The 17,709-nt window shown below is 40.8% G+C and overlaps 1 protein-coding gene across 5 annotated transcripts in view; it reads right to left on the bottom strand.

Moving 5' to 3' along the window:
• LOC117348267 (dynamin-1-like protein) overlaps positions 1-17,709 on the bottom strand; it is a 76,646-nt gene that overhangs the window by 16,181 nt on the left and 42,756 nt on the right. For all 5 annotated transcript variants that reach the window (XR_004536951.1, XM_033920187.1, XM_033920178.1 and 2 more), the window contains exons 10-13: positions 5,611-5,817; positions 3,974-4,094; positions 3,718-3,873; positions 1,773-1,862 (exon numbers count right to left, since the gene is read on the bottom strand). Coding sequence is in view for 4 of the 5 variants with exons in the window: in XM_033920187.1 (XP_033776078.1) it covers positions 1,773-1,862; positions 3,718-3,873; positions 3,974-4,094; positions 5,611-5,817 (574 nt within the window). In the remaining variant the exon portion in view is untranslated. The remainder of the gene's footprint in view (positions 1-1,772; positions 1,863-3,717; positions 3,874-3,973; positions 4,095-5,610; positions 5,818-17,709) is intronic.

The raw sequence follows: 17,709 nt of genomic DNA on the forward strand, positions 1-17,709 counted from the left end.
CCGAGTTCTCTGCCAGTTGGGGAAATTCATGTATGGGCAGTTGGAGAAGCCCAGGCTTCCCCATTGCCTACAGCTGACGAGCAGTGCTCATGAGGGGCACCCAAAGCCAATGAGGATTCTCCCTCACAGTGGCCGAAGCACTTTGTGCACACGCTGACCATATCAACTGCTTGTCGGGCATACAATGAGCACTTTTTCAGTTTCTAGAGTGCTCATTGTAAACTGCTAGGGAGGAAAAAAAGAGTAAGTGCTGGTTAGCAATAAAAACCAATTAAGCTCAATTAAGGGCTTCCTTTCAGACTCAGGACTTTTTTTTTCTAAAACTAAAAAAAACTTTAACTGACAAAAGAGCAGACCTCACAGGCTCTCAAAGCTGTAGTCTTTGCCCGATTGTGGCAAGGCATACAGCTGAGGCACCTCTAAACAAAAATTGGGGAGGTGGGGAAAATAGGAGGAGGGACTCTGCTGCCCGAGTGTGGCACCTCTTAAAGCGTCCCCCCAAACTATCTAGACAGCAAAAAAAAAAAAAGGATAATAAAGGCCACTACTCCAGACTCCGTCCCTTCTTTTTTGCTGCACCATATGCCTAGAACAGACTGCCTGAATCAATACGTCATGCTCCATCCCTAGCAGTATTCAAATCCAAGCTAAAAGTCAATATTTATTTAACTGCTTTCAACTCTTAACTCCCACTCACAGCTGCCTGATACCTATACCCACTGTATCAATTCCTCTACCATAATCTCCTCAACCCTGAGATGTCCTGTCTTTCTAATTACATTGTTAGCTCTTCTGAGCAGGGACTGTCTATTGTATGTTAAATGTACAGCGCTGCGTACACCTTTTAGCACTATAGAAGTGATAACTACTAGTAGTAGTAATCAGATTCAACAGACCCTAATTAACAAGAGGGAAGACTGCACAGGCTTACCATCTCTACCTGCTGGAGATTGAGAACAGACTGACTGTAGATGGGATTGCACAGCCCTATTGTACTACTGCCAAAAATCAATGTTTTCTCAGTCTCCACCTGCTGGCAGAGGAGCATAAACCAATCCGTCTGTGCCGGACTTGCTTTTTCTAAATCATTATAAGAACGGCTTTGACAGCAACCCATTGGTTTTTACCATGAAGCTTTGAAAATATTCCCCTCAGTGAGAGCCACCATGAGAAAACCAATACAGTACTAGCACAGGAACAGCTTTCATGAGAGAAACAGTCTTTGTCAGCAATAACAGAAATAGTCCTCCATGTCTTTCCTGCCAGGAAAAGTGCAGGAAAAGAAAGTTTACCCCACCATCTTCTCAATGAATCACCTTGAACTCTGTCAGCAAGTTTTTGTTCCCAGAAGCAAACAGCAGAAAAAGAGGAACTCAAGGGAATGGGTTGGCTGGGGGGGGAGGGGGGAGGGGAGAATAAGGAAGGGATCTGGCACCTCCAGGCATTAAATTAGAATTAAGATAAATTTAGTCTGGATATAATCCTTCCCCCTAGCTCCACTAGCACCAGTTACCCCAGAAGCCATCATATACGTCCAATGTGAGAACTGCACAGTCAGCCATCTACCATTTGGTGGTGACAGAACAATACTGAATTGTTAGGAGCTATCCAAGTTCCTAATAAAGGTACAGTACAATTCTGTACCCTTTATCTCAACCTGCTGGTTCATGGACACCCAACCTGCAAGTTTCTGGACTGGTTGGATTAATGCTAACACCATTTTGCCCTATTTCCCCCTCTAAGGCATCACAGCATAGCAGGAAAAGATTTACCATTTCATTGGTGATGGGAAGGCGCTTCCGCAGGACACTAGTAACTACTTCCACAATTGCTTCATGTAATTTTGGGAACCGTAAAAGCTCCTGGAGAAAATAAAAATCAAGAAGTTATGTTTAAGGGACCCTTTTGTTTCTATAGGAAAAATACTAAAAGTAGAAGCCAGGAAAATATTTTCAATGTACGTATATATAGTCTGAGTAGCACTGCTACCTCTATGTTAAAGGTGGAACAATGCTGTCACCTGTATATTAAGAAAGCATTTTCAAAATGATCTAGCCAGCAAACAGTAATTGGGCTAGATCAAAGGGTTTGAAAATTGCTAACTGCTGATCTCCTACATATGGTCTCCTAATTTAACCCCTTTAAAAATGGACTTCTTGATTGACTTATTGTTTTATTTATTTGATATACTATTGTTTCATGGCAACACAGCAAGGTATGGGATAGTAATCTATGTGAATATTTTGAAGTATCAAGTAAATCTGTACAGTTTCCTCCACACTCCTCCAACTACACATAAAACTGGTGCAAGACATGCACTCAGGCAATGTGTAGCAAATTTTCAAAGGGAAACTACTTATTTCATTTTTCTTTGAAAATACATTACAAATGATATTGGTGCAGGTACCTATGTATCTTTCCACCATATGCATGCTTCAGGGAAGGAAGGGAAGGAGGAAATGCTGTACAGTGATGAAGAGAAAGGCAGGGACAGGGATGGGAAATGCTCTACTTGGATGGGAGGGAAGGAGAGAAGAATGCTGTTTTGGATAGGAGAGGGAATGCTGCACTTGGATGGAAGGGAAGGGAGAGGGGGCCAAGGAGGAAGTAATGTATATGGATGGAATGGAAGGGAAAGAGGAGGGGGAAATGATAATCATGAAGGGAAGGAGGAATGCTGCACACCGAAAAGAAGGGAGGGGGAATGCTGTACATAGATAAAAGATCATTGTTAAAGATGGATGTTAAGCAGGAAGTGAAGGAGGTGCAAAAGGAAATAGCAAATGGACAGGTGGTCTTGGAAACAGAGTTAAGAGCACAGACAGAGGGAAGCAGAACCAAGAGTGAACCAAATTATTAGAAAAATAAAAATCACCAGACAATAAAGGTGGGAAAATTGTTTTAGCGACTGAATAATGGCAGTTTTGAAAATTTATATCTTCTAGTGTTATTTTGCACTGTACAGGAGGAAATAAATTTCTCTCTCTGTATGCAGAGTGTGGCATCTCAGGTTTCAGTTTATTTTTTGTCTACATTAGTTCTTTTAGACTATAATTACCTTATCCTGTATTTGAAGAGGAGTTATCTATGTTCTGCATGTATGAATGACCAAGGTCAGGATATGGTGCTGTGGAAGAGTATATGAGAAGGTCTGAGAAGGGCTTGAGTAAGGATGGAAATGGGAGTTAATGTGGTCAAATAGAAGTAATGGGAAATGAGATAGACAGTAAGAGGCAGAACTGGCCTGGAGACCAGGGAAGGAAGGCAAGACAGGCATGGAGCTGGAGCTGATGAGGAAATGATTGGCAGTGGAGGGAAGGTAAGGGCTGAGAGGGTGACTAAAGAGCCTGGAAATGGGGGACTTAGTAATTGGGTGAAAGATAGAGGTGAAATAGCAGGTGGAGAATTAGAAAGACAAGACAGGGCTATGATATTGCTGGAGAATGGATGAGAGGGAGATTAGAGGTAAAAAAAAAGAAAAGAAAAAGTAATTAAGGACTAGAGGGTGAGAGAAAGGGAGAAACGTTTAACAAACAAACAAAATGAATGTCAGGCAGATACAGAGAAGGAAGGGAAGGACAAAAAAAGAGAAAGAAGAAATGGAAAGGGAAACCTGGACAAATAATTTAGGAGAAGACTGACCCAAAAAGTGGAACAGACTGTGACCAACCCAATTAGAAAAATGCCCAGACAACCAAGGCAGAGTGATGTAGTTACCTGTGTATTATAGGTGGAACAATGCTGTATGATGCGTTGTAATTCTTCATGTACTAATTCCACACAACGCAGGCTCGGCTCCTCCAGTCGCTTAATTTGCCGTTTCACCAAGAGCTCAAAAGAAACCTCAGGAATAAAGAGTGCTGGACGAGGTCCCTGCACAAATAGCCAAGAAAGACACCTCTCCATACCTGGCTACAGTAGAGGACAACTGGAGCAGTATATACAGACATTACATAGAAAAAGGAATACATACTGTGGCATTACGGATTGCAGTGAGAATCTCCAGTGTCGTGAGCCCAGATAACGGATCAATTGATTCCAGCGTGCGACCAAAAGTCTCGTGAAAGATGTAGCACATCCGAGCACCACCACAGCTAAAGAGAAACAGGAGTATTAAGCGCACATAGCTGGTAACATGTCCCAGAATCACAGAACCCACCTCTCTTCTCCCTGTGAGAATTCACAACATTCACCTTCCTTCCTGTCAGCACAAACTCACAGCTCTCTCACCCCTTCTCTCCTTACTGCAGACTCACAATGTACATCCATTTCAATGTGAGCACTAATTCAAAGCACATACTCTTCTTCCCCTCTGTGCTGAGTCACAGAGGAAGATTCTCAAAACGTAACATGACTAACATGGTCGCAAAACCTGCTCCAGCCATTTTAGCAGGACAGTATTATACTGGTCTTTTCCGAGCTTCCTAGCTGTCTCCGATTCTGCCATGCAAATGTAATACAAAAAAAGTCAAGTCATTAATATTAAAATGTTAGTATGTGCTCAGTAATATTAAAAGGAGCGCTCTGGGCAATTCTCTATCATCGCCGAGTGATTCCCTAACCTTGTTGTACTACATTTGTGGGCAAAATTTTCTAGCAGGGTCTGAGCTGTTGTAGCCTTACTTTCTGCTCAGTGCCTGAGCACTGACTGGCTGAGGAACTGACAGGAAAATAAGGTTTGACAGATCAGACACCCCCCTAAAAACAAAAAAACAAACAAAAAAAAAGACACCCCCCAAATCAAAAATCGGCAGAAGGAATACCCAACTTCCTCCTGCCGCCACCGTTGAGGTCCCATGGCAACCAAACACCCAACACCCCCAGCAGCAGAAGGGATGCCCACTCCCTCCCGCCTGCGCCCATCCCCCCCCCCAACAACCCCTGGCAGCAGGAGGAATGCCCACTCCCTCCCACTGCAGTCGCCCAACTCCCCTCTGTACTCCCAACGCTCCCCCCGTACCTTTGGCATCAAGGTCGGCTGAAGGGATATCAATTCCCTCCGGCCAGCAGGCCCACCTCTTCAAAATGGTAGGTCTTCCCCTTCCTGATGCATCCTGGGATGCGCCGGGAAGGGTCCTAAGGCTGTGATTGGCCCTATTGAAGGTGCCTTAGGCACCTAGGCTAATCAACTTAGGCTCCTCCCCATGCATCCCATAATGCACCAGGAAAGGAAAGGCCCGTCATTTTGAAGAGGTGGGTCTGCCAGCAGGAAGGCAAAGCATCCCTACGGCCAGCCTTCATGCTAAAGGTGAGGGGGGGGGGAAGTGGTTGTCAGGAGCATGGGAGGTTGTCGGGGGGGTTGGGTGGCAACAGGAAGGAGTGGGCATCCCTCCTGCTGACGGGGATATCAGGTGTTTGGTTGTCAGGGAACCCCAGCTGCTGTGGCAGCAGGAAGTGGGCATCCCGGTTTTTAGAGAACGACTCATCTTTTTCAATTTGTTACATTTACGGCTGCGATAGTGGCCCATCAAATTTTAGTTTTAATGTTAGAGAATCTGACTCACAGCAATTATCTCCTCACTTCAGAACAGACTGATAACACACACACTTCTTTTCCCTAGCACAAGTTTACAAACATATATGTCAGTTACCCTCAGTGCAGCGACTCACAGTTCAGAGGTTTCAATATTCTTTGCTGTTCCCTCAATAGTGTTGCAATACTCTGTGGCAAATTTGGTGATGATATGTAGGAGTGTTGCATTGTGGTCCTGGATGGGCTGACCATAGCTCTGTAGCACAGATTGGTACTGTGCTGTCAGCACATTTACCCGGGTCTTCAGCTCTGGAAGACAGTCTCGAATGTGGTGCATCAAGAGCCTATAGGCAAGTAAGTATCCATTGGTTAACAAGCTGACAAGCCAAACACTATAGAGAGCAACAGCCAAAGAAACCAAGAAGAGCACACAAACTATACCACAATCTTCAACACTGAAGGTTTAGAATTTCTTTCTGCAGAGTATAATGAGCTAGAACATGTAATGAAAAACATCCAGTGGTAATATATATGTTATGTAGCCAGCCTTGTTTTTAACTGTTAGCTCTCGTAATACATTAGGTGACAGTCCAGTATATTCTCGGAAGACAGGTGAATTACTAGTCACATAGATGGATAATGTTAGTGTTGGTTGGTGCTGACTGGATCTCTTTCTGGAGCTTCCTGAGAACTGTTTAGAAATGCTGAGCATATATAAAACAGTTCTTATGCTCCTGCAGCTTTACAACGTACCTCATTCTGGGGCAGAAAGCTAACGCAAGCTCAGTCACAGATACTGCGAGGTGAGCAATGCAGGATGTGGTTCTGTGCAGGTTTACCTTGGCATGACTTATATCAGTGGTTCCCAACCCTGTCCTGGAAGAACACCAGGCCAATTGGGTTTTCAGGCTAGCCCTAATGAATATGCATGAAGCAAATTTGCATGCCTATCACTTCCATCATATGCAAATCTCTCTCATGCATATTCATTAGGGCTAGCCTGAAAACCCGATTGGCCTGGTGTTCCTCCAGGACAGGGTTGGGAATCACTGACTTATATGACCACACATTGCATTTAAATAATTACATGAGGCCATTATGTATGCTGCATCAATTTAGAAAATGAAAACCTTGTCTTTACTGCACAATTACCACATGAACATTTTCATTAGGTCCAGGGCTAACATAGCCAACCTGATCTCTCTGCTGATTAGCTTTCTGCACTGGCACCTTCCCTATTGCACATGATCAACTCTCCCCTCCCCTCCTTGTCAACCCCCCCCCAAAAAAAAATAAATAAATAAAACAATACCAGATTCCCTGTTTAGGGCACCTTCTCTACCAGACCCAAACAACTCTTCTTCCCGCCTGGTTAAAAAAAACCCCAACAGAAATTCCCTGGTGTCTAGGGTACCCCCCAAATCCTTAAAAATAATCAAATTGCCTGGTATTATTAACACCCTTCCCCCAATCAACATTTCGAATCTGAAGAAAAAATAAGTCCCTGATGTCTAGTGGGAATCTGTGGGACTGTTGGATGATCAAGGAGCAAAAGGGGCACTCAGGGAGGATAAGGCCATAGCGGAAAGACTGAATGAATTCTTTGCTTCAGTCTTTATGGAAGAAGATGTAAGAGATCTACCTGAACCAGAAATAGTTTTTCAAGGGTGATGATGCGGAGGAACTGAAAAATCTTGGTGAAACAGGAAGATGTACTAAGCCAAATCAACAAGTTAAAAAGTGATAAATCACCTGGACCAGATGGTATACAGCCCAGGGTATTAAAAAGAACTCAAACATGAAATTGCTGATCTGTAACCTGCCACTAAAATCATCTGTAGTACCTGAAGATTTGAGGGTGGCCAATGTTATACCATTTTTTGTTGTTGTTGTTTTTTTTAAAAAAGGGTTCCAGGGAAGATCTGGGAAATTACAGATCGGTAAGCCTGACTTCAGTACTAGACAAAATGGTGGAAACAAATTACAAAAATTAAATTGTGGAACACGTAGACAAACATGATTTAATGGGACAGAGTCAGCATGGGTTCAGCTGAGGGAGATCTTACCTCACCAATTTGCTTGACTTCTTTGAAGGTGTGAATAAACATGTAGATAAAGGTAAGCCGGTTGATGTAGTATATCTAAATTTTCAGAAAGCTTTAGACAAAGTTCCTCATAAGAGGCTTCTGAGAAAATTAGAATCATGGGATGGGTGGCAAAGTTCAGTTGTGGATTAGAAATTGGTTATCGGATAGAAAACAGAGGGTAGGGTTAAATGGTCATTTTTCTCAATGGAGGAAAATAAACTGGACTGCCACAAAGGTCTGTACTGGGACTGGTGCTATTTAACTTATTTATAAATGATCTGGAAACGAGAATGAGTGAGGTGATTAAATTTGCATACGACACAAACTGTTCAGAGGTGTGAAAACGCATGCAGATTGTGAAAAATCGCAGGCAGACCTTAGGAAATTGGAATACTGGGCATCCAAGTGGCAGATGAAATTTAACGTGTACAAATGCAAAGTGATGCACATTGGGAAGTCTGACCCAAATCACAGTTACCAGATGTCAGGATCCACCTTGAGGGTTAGCGCACAAGAAAAAGATCTGGGTGTCACTGTAGACAATATGATGAAACCCAACCCAACCCGACCATGTGCCCAAGGCCCCGCCCCCAGAAGGGACCTAAGGCTCCCGGGCCTATTCTGATTGGCCCAGGCGCCTTAGGCCCCACCAGTAGGTGGAGCTGTGGGACGGATGGGCCAATCCGGCCTCATTCCGTCGTTGGCTGCCTGCCGGACAGGCAGGTTTGGCTCCCGTCTGTCCGGCCAACTACACAAAGGTACGGGGAAGGGGGGTGGGGGTGTCATGGGGGGTCAGCCAGGGGGGTTGTGGGTCGGCTGGGGGGGGGCGGTCGGAGGTTCTTGGGGGGGGCGGTCGTTTGGGGGAGGGGGGGTTTGCGTCGAGGGCAGGAGCGCCTGGGATCCCTCCTGCCCGTAATGTAGTGCGGGGTGGGGGTAGGGGATCGCCGTGGCCAGGAGGGTTTGGGCTCCCTCCTGGCCCGATATTGTCGGGGAGTTGGGGAGTCGGCAGGGCAAGAGGGCTTGGGCTCCCTTTTGCCCCGATCATGTCGGGGAGGCAAGAGGGCTTGAGCTCCCTCTTGCCCTGATCGTGTCGGGGGTGCCGCGGTTGGCTGGGGCAAGAGAGCTTGAGCTCCCTCTTGCCCCGATCGTGTCGGGGAGTCGGCGGGGCAAGAGGGCTTGACGTTAGAGAAAGGGCGAACCGCCGGAAGAGGAAGCAGCAGGCGCAGGGCTCACAGAAGGGCCGGGACCGCCAAGAGGAAGCAGCAGGATACCGGTAGGAGCTTCTACATGATGGGTGGGGGGTCGGGAGGCTGTGGGGGTGCGAGCGGTCCTTCAGGGTGGGGGTGCGGGTGGGAGTGCGTGCGAGCGGTCCTTCGGGGTGGGGGTGCGTGCGAGCGGTCCTTCGGGGTGGGGGTGTGAGCGGTACTGCGGAGGGGGGGTGAATCGGACGTCGGGGGGGAACTATGTAAAAAAAAAATTTATATAGCGTGCTCATGCGTATACCGCGCAAGGTTATGCACGGTTTGTAAAAACACGTATAACGCGCGCGTTATATGCGTGAAAATACGGTAATGCCTCTGTATTGCTCCATGGTGCGACTTCACCTGGAGCATTGTGTTCAGTTCTGGTCTCCTTATCTCAAGAAAGATATAGCAGCACTACAAAAGGTTCAAAGAAGAGCGACCACGATGATAAAGGGAATAGAACTCTTCTTGTATGAGGAAAGACTAAAAAGGTTAGGGCTCTTCAGCTTGGAAAAGAGATGGCTGAGGTGACGTATGATTGAAGTCTACAAAATCCTGAGGGGTACAAGTGGATCGATTTTTCACTCTTTTCCACACAAAAACCTTTTTTTTTCCCCTTCTTCTTTTCATCACTAACTATGTAACTTTATCCCCCCTCCCCTCTTCTCTAACCCCACTTTCATGTTTGTTTATAGTATAATGTCTTCAATGTTTCACTTCCCCTCCTTTTTATAAGTTTTACTCTTCTTCTTATTTTATCATATCATTGTTAACTGGCTAGATACCTGTTGATGATTGGTATATTAAAAATCAATAAACTTGAAACTTGAACTCCGTCAAAACATACAAAGACTTAGGGGACACTCAATGAAGTTACATGGAAATACAGTGGTTTATGAGCATAATTCTTTCCAGAAGCATGCTTGTAATCCAAAGCACACGTATAACAAAGCAAATTTTCCCATAGGAAATAATGGAAACTCAGGCAATTCGTTCCACAACCCAAATGGTTTCCTATAATGTGTTATAAAGAAATAGGAGAAGTGGCGAGGCGTGGCCCAGGGGTCGGTACCTGCCTAGATGATGCCTGGGTGCCGCAGCCCCTTCAGCAGGGTGATTCCCTTCTGCAGTTTGTAGGTGGCCAGGTGCTGGCAACGCTCGGAGTCCCCGTACAGCTGCAGGCAGCACTGCATGTCACTGCCCTCCCAATGGACGCGCTTCAGGGTGATGCCTCCCTTTCCACACCACTTTGGAGTACCGCAAGCCCACGTAGCCAAGCGCCATCCCGCAAAATGATCACGTACGTGCACGTTACTTATAAACATGCACGCACGTTGATGAACGCAGCACAGAGCGCTCGACGTTGTACGTGCTTATACATAATGAGCACGTACGCACTCGTTTATCGAAACAATGCTCATTTTGCGAGTTAAAATTTCCTGAACTGTTTTGTTCGTCTTGCAAAACACTCGCAAACCTCTCTCTCTACTTCTCCCTTCTTCTATATCCCCCTCCCTCTCCTCCACCCTCCTACCTCCCCATCCCTCTCCTCTACCCCTCTAACCCCCTCTTCTCCTAATCCTTCCTCTCTTGATGTCGTCTTGAGCCTGAATAGGTATGTGCGACGCAAAAATAAAAGATTAGATTAGATACTCACAAACCGAGGTTTGACTGTACTTTGAAAACAAGTTCATAGAAACAGAAACGTAATGGCAAATAAAGGCCAAATGGCCCATCTAGTCAGCCCATCCACAGTAACCATTATCTCTTCCTCTCTCAGAGATCTGAGATAGATGACAGGAACCTATGGGAGACTTTTACAGGTTGTGAGACCTATTCCTACAGTTTGCTGAAGTTGTTAAAGTCACGGGCTTGTATAAACTGGTTTGAGTTCAGATGCTGAGATGCTAATGTGTGGCATGTGAGTGTGTAGATTTCTTGCTGTGAAATCTCTCAAGGACACTAACCAGTGCTGAAAAGACAATGAACAGTGCTGAAAGAAAGAAAACTGCAAGTCAGCAGAACACTCCTGATAAAGGGAAGCCAGGCTAATGCGCTGAGGCACTGCTGTACCCGTGTGAAGAATGGAAACTTTAAGAAGAAAGTTCTAGAAACTATGCCTGTACAGGGCCCCCCCAGGGAAGAATGGAGGCGTGGACTAGGAGAGGGTTAGATAGGCATTTGGTTTATCCACTAGGGTGGTACATAATAGCCAGGGGAAGGTCTTGCTAGAAAAAAAAGATACTTTCTGTATAAAACCCCCATGCTCTGGCAGAGGTTCCTTAGAGAGACTGCGCCATGCTTACAGATGCCGGCACTGTTGGTATGAGATTTTTTCTCTCCATTGTATATGTCCAAACTGATTTATTTCTGATTTGACAAATGCTTCTATAATACTTATTACTAGAATAAAAAGTTATTTGCTTTGGAATATACAATGTAAGCTTGCTGGGTTTTATTTTTGTTGGGTTTTTTTGTATCACATCAGACCTCCGGTGAGGTAAAGATAAGAAGCAGCCTTTCACTTCAGATCCCACACCTTCTTGAATTCAGACAGTCTCTGTCTCCACCATTCCTTCAGGGAGACTGTTCCACCCATCTACCCATCTCTGTAAAAAAGTATTTCCTTAGATTACTCCTGAGCCTATCACCCCTTAACTTCATTCTATGCCCTCTCATTCCAGAGATTCCTTTCAAATGAGAGAGACTTGACTCATGCACATTTATGCCACATAGGTATTTAAATGTCTCTTTCATATCTCCCCTCTCCCACCTTTCCTCCAAAGAATACATATTGAAATCTTTAAGTCTGTCCCCATACGCTTTATGATGAAGGCCATGCACCATTTTAGTAGCCTTCCTCTGGACCGACTCCATCCTTTTTATATCTTTTTGAAGGTGTAGCCTCCAGAATTGTACACGATATTCTAAATGTGATCTCACCAAAGTCTTATACAGGAGCATCAATACTTCCTTTTCCTACTGGCCATACCTCTCCTTATGCACCCTAGCAACCTTCTAGTTTTTGCCATCACCTTTTCAATCGGTTTAGCCACCTTAAGATCATCAAATACAATCACACCCAAGTCTAAATTAAATTTAAATTAAATTTAATTAAATTTAAATTAAATTAGGTTTTTATATACCGCCTATCAAGGGTATCTAAGCGGTTTTACAATCAGGTATTCAAGTATTTTCCCTAACTGTCCCGGTGGGCTCACAATCTAGCTAATGTACCTGGGGCTATGGAGGACTGAGTGACTTGCCCAGGGTCACAAGGAACAGCGCGGGGTTTGAACCCACAACCCCAGGGTGCTGAGGCTGTAGCTCCAACCACTGCGCCACACAAGTCCTGCTCTTCTGTTGTGCAAATAAGTTCTTCACCCCCTAAACTGTACTGTTCCTTCGGGTTTTGCAGTCCAAATGCATGATCTTGCATTTCTTAGCATTAAATTTTAGCTGCCAAATTTCAGACCATTCTCCAGATCTTTCTTCATGTTATTCACCCCATCCGAGGTGTCTACTCTGTTGTAGATTTTGGTATCATCCACATAGAGGCAAATCTTACCAGACAGCCCTTCAGCAATATCGCTTTATAAAAATGTTAAAAAGAACAGGCCCAGGAACAGAACCATGAGGCACACCACTGGTAACATTCCTTTCCTCAGAGCGATCTCCATTGATCACTACCCTCTGTCACCTTCCACTCAACCAGCTCCTGACCCATCCCATCATTTTGGGACCCATCCCAAGGGCATTCAGTTTATTTATTAGACATCTGTGTGGAACACTGTCAAAGGCTTTGCTAAAATCTAAATACACCACATCTAGCACACTCCATCTATCCAATTCTCTGGTTACCCAGTCAAATTGATTAGATTTGTCTGATAATACCTACCTCTAATGAATCCATGTTGCCTCCAGTCCTGTAATCCACAGGATTCCAGAAACTTCACCATTCTCTGTTTTAAAAGTGTTTCCATTAATTTGCTTACCACAGAAATCAGACCTACCGGCCTGTAATTCCCTACTTCTTCCTTACTTCTACTTTTGTGGAGAGGGACCACATCCGTCCTTCTCCAGTCCTCCAGTACCATTCCCGACTCGAGACTAATTGGCTCAGTTATTTTTCTTCCATTTGCATCTTTGCTTTCCTGACTACACAACTAACTTTTCCAGATATTTTTGCCTGCCTTCCTCATTCTGTGATCTTTTGTAGTTTGTGAAAGCTAACCTCTTATTCCTTACCTTCTCAGCTACTACTTTTGAGAACCAAAGCAGCCTGTTTTTCCTCTTACTTTTATTAACTTGCCTCATAAAAAGTCTGTCGCCCTTACAATTACTCCTTTCAATTTTGCCCACTGCATTTCCACTCCTTCCAGATGTTCCCATCCAGACAATTCTTTGACAAAATCCCCCATCCAAACAAAGATAGTTTGTTTGTTTTTTTAAGTCTAGAACCTTTTGAATAAGCCCACTCTATACCATTCTTAATATTAAACCGTACCATGCAGTAATCACTGGATGCCAGATGAACATCCACTGTAACATCAGAAACACTTTTCCCTTTTGTAAACACTAAGTCCAGTAAGAGATCTCAAAGTCAAATTTCATCAAATAACAACAAACTTTTATTTATAATGACTGGAATAGCAGTACAACAAATTACACACAATTGGAAAAATTGTGACAGATTGAACTATAATTTTTGGTGGAACTCAGTTTGCCATATATATAAAATGGAACATACATTTGCAACACAAAAAGGATATATGGATAAATTCAAAAAGATTTGGGGACCATTAACAAAATATTGTAATAATTGAATTTCATTTTCCCATAATAAGAAAATAGTTAAAGAAGAAAGGGAGGGAGGGGATATGGGAGGGGGATTTATACTCTTTATTATAAATTATAAATAAAATATTATTAATAGATGGTATTCTTACATGAAAACAATGTAATAAAGGGAGGGGAAAAAGGTTAATAATTTAAAAAATCATTGATAAAATCATTACAATATATATTTTTTTAAAAAAAATTTTATTTATAAAATTTTCATTCTTACAATAAATAAATAGCATAATATTTAGTTTATAATAATTATAGTTGTATGTACAATATCATATCATATATATTGAATCCCTTTCCCCTGTTATTTGTTTTTTCATTTTTCCTCATATTAATTTCTATATTTCCCTCCCTAACCCTATATTATTATTATCAATGTGTTAAGATATCTGATCTTTAGAATATTTTGTCAATGGATCCCATATTTTCTTAAAATTTTTTATATTTCCTTGTTGTAATGCTAATATTTTCTCCATTTTGTATATGTGACACACCGAGTTCCACCAGAATGTATAATTTAGCTTGGTATAATCCTTCCAATTTTGTGTGATTTGCTGCATGGCAACTCCTGTCAATATTAAAAGCAATTTGTTATTGTTTGCTGATATTGGACTTTGTGTTCTCATTGCAGTACCAAATAATATGGTATCATATGAGAGACCAATATGATTTTCTAGTAATATGTTAATTTGGGGCCAAATTAAATTCCAATAGGCTTTTATGCAAGGACAAAAAAAAATTAAATGATCTAATGTCCCTACTTCTATTTTACAATGCCAGCATCTATTAGATCTAGTATTATCTATTTTTTGCAAGCGCGTCGGGGTCCATAACACTCTATGTAATAAAAATATCCATGTTTGACTCATAGATGCTGACTTTGTTAATCTTAATCTCCAGGACCAGAATCTTGGCCATTGAGATGCAGAAATTGTCTGTCCAATCTCAATGCTCCAAATATCCCTAAGTCCAGTTTTCTTTTTTTTATTTAGAAATCCATATATTAATTTATACCATTTTGCGGCTTGGTGTCCCAAGAAATCCGCCTGGAAACATAAAACTTGCAAACTATATTGGGTATTAAGATCTTTCCATTCAGGGAACCCTACCTGAATGGCTTGCTTCAATTGCATCCATTTAAAATATTGTGTTTTATTTAGTCCAAATTTATTTTGCAATTGTGAAAAACTAAGCAAGGAACCTTCTGATATGACATCATTCAATGTTCTTATTCCTGCATTTATCCATTGTTTCCAGACGATTTTAAATCCGCCAATTCTGATCCTGGAGTTTACCCATATTGATTGATTTAGAGATTTAGCTATTGGTTCTGGTGATAGGTTACTTATGTATCTCAATGTTTTCCAAGTATCTAAAAAGATTCTGTTATCTTTATATCTCCTAGGCATTGTTATGGTAATTAGATGTTCTGGATATAAAGGGAACAGGAGCTGCCATTCTAAATACAGCCAATCTGGTACATTTTCCATGAGATCTGGGAGGATCCAATACATACCCTGTCTTAAAATATAGGCTTGATGATACCTATAAAAATTTGGAAAATTTACCCCCCCTTCCACAATTGGTCTTTGTAATGATACTAAAGCGATTCTTGGTCTTTTCCCAAACCAAACAAATTTTGTAAGAATATTGTTAAGTTTTTTATAAAATGACCCCTGAAAAAATATTGGTATCATACTCATTTGATAACAAACCACAGGCAATACCATCATTTTAATTGTTTGAATTCTTCCCCACCAAGAAAGATGTAATGGATTCCATTGCTCACACATTTCTGTTATTTTTTTCAATAAAAGTTTTTCATTCTCTTTGACTGTGTCTTCTATTGTATTTTTGATCATAATTCCTAAGTATTTTATTCCATCTTCTTTCCAAATAAATGAATATGGGTCAAATAGTCCTTTCGTACAATGAACATTAATTGGGAGGACTTCAGATTTGCTCCAATTAATTTTATATCCAGAAAAAGTGCCGAATTTCTCTAATAAATTAAGTATACATGGAATAGTAGTATCCGGTTCTCTTAAATATAATAAAATATCATCTGCATATGCAGAAAGTTTAAATTCCCAGTTGGAAAACGTGATTCCCTTTATCTCCTTAGTCTTATTTATTGCAATTAATAAAGGTTCTAAGACAATATCAAAAAGTAATGGAGACAAAGGGCATCCTTGTCTAACTCCCCTATGCAAATTAAATCTAGTTGATAAATTATTATTAATATATAATCTTGCACCAGGAGAGCTATACAATGTCTGGATCATTTTAATAAAACCGGAGCCTATACCAAACCATTGTAAAGCTTGATACATAAAATTCCATTCCACTCTATCAAAAGCTTTTTCTGCATCTAAAGATATTAGAAAAGCTGGATCATTTATATTTTTTGCTAAATTTAATGAGTGGAATGCTAGTCTAGTATTATTTGATGAATGTCTTTTAGCAATAAATCCTGTTTGATGTACATCTATAATGAAAGGAAGAGCTTTTGCCAATCTAAGTGCTAATACTTTAGCCATTAATTTATTATCCACATTTAATAACGAAATTGGCCTGTAATTTGAAACCAGAGTAGGATCTTTGTTTGGTTTTGGTAAGACTATAATTATCGATTCTGCCATAGTACCTGAAATATTTTCATTCTTTATTTGATATTGATATAAATTTAACAGATGTGGTAAAATGATATTTTGAAATGATTTATAAAATTCAACAGTATACCCATCTCCACCTGGAGCGGATCCAACTCTAAGAAACTTCAATGCTGTTTCTATTTCTTTTAAAGATATAGGATCTTCTAAACTTCCTTTTATATGATCCAGAATATTAGGTCCAAGAAAGGAATTTAAGAATGTTAATCCTTCTTGTTCTTTATTTTTATAAGAATTAGAAGTGTATAATTCTTTATAAAAATCAAGAAATTGTGTTATAATATCTTTTGTGCTGGTATGTGTGTTACCTTGTATATCTTTTATTGCAATAATCTTAGATTTTCTTTTCTTTGCTTTAAGAAAATTTGCTAATAATTTTCCCGCTTTATTTGAATTGCCATAATATTGTACTTGTTTATTGAAAATGTCTTTTCTCACATATTGAGAAGAAATCTCATTATATTTAACTTTTACTTTTAACAACTCTTGTAATGTATTGTTTTCCCATTTTTTAATTAATTTATTTTCTAATAATTTAATTTGTTTTTCCATATCTTCATATTGTTTTTTAAGTTGTTTTTTAATAAAAGCTGAATAAGAAATAATATTTCCTCTCATTGTTGCTTTAAAAGCATCCCATAAAATTTCTATATTAATGTCATCTGAAGAATTAAGTTGAAAGAATTCTTGCATTTTTATTTTAAGATCTCCTAAGAATTTCGAATCTGCTAATAAATCATTATTAAATCTCCATATTGAATTAAATTGATCAATATTATAATTCTTAAGGTTAATCCACACACCAGCATGATCTGAAATTATAATGGGATCTATAACTGCTTTTGATACACGCTGCGCTATGTTATTAGTTACAAAAATATAATCAATTCTTGAAAAAGATTTATGGACCTGAGAACAAAAAGAATATTCCCGATCATTAAAATGAAGGATACGCCATATATCTATTAAATTACAAGATTGTATTAAATTATCTAATCCTAAAGATTTTATGATTTTACTTGGTTTCTTGTCCACAATTGGATCCATTATAGCATTGAAATCTCCAGCTACTACTAAGTTAGAAGTAGCCAGTGGTAGTAATATCTGTTGAATTTGATTAAAAAACTCCATTTGGTTCGAATTAGGAGCATAAAGATTAAATAAATCCAGGGTTGTATTTCCCAGATCCATTTTAATATGTATCCATCTTCCTGAAGAGTCAGAATTTATTAATTTAAAATCAGCTTTGCATTTCTTATTTATTATTATCGCTACCCCTGCTTTCTTCCCTATTGCCGGTGAATAAAAACATTTTGATATCCATCCTTCTGTTAGCTTCCTAGATTCAGTGTCCGAAAGGTGTGTCTCTTGTAGGAAATAAA

Source organism: Geotrypetes seraphini, chromosome 1 (assembly GCF_902459505.1).
Source record: "Geotrypetes seraphini chromosome 1, aGeoSer1.1, whole genome shotgun sequence".
NCBI classification, from domain to species: domain Eukaryota; kingdom Metazoa; phylum Chordata; class Amphibia; order Gymnophiona; family Dermophiidae; genus Geotrypetes; species Geotrypetes seraphini.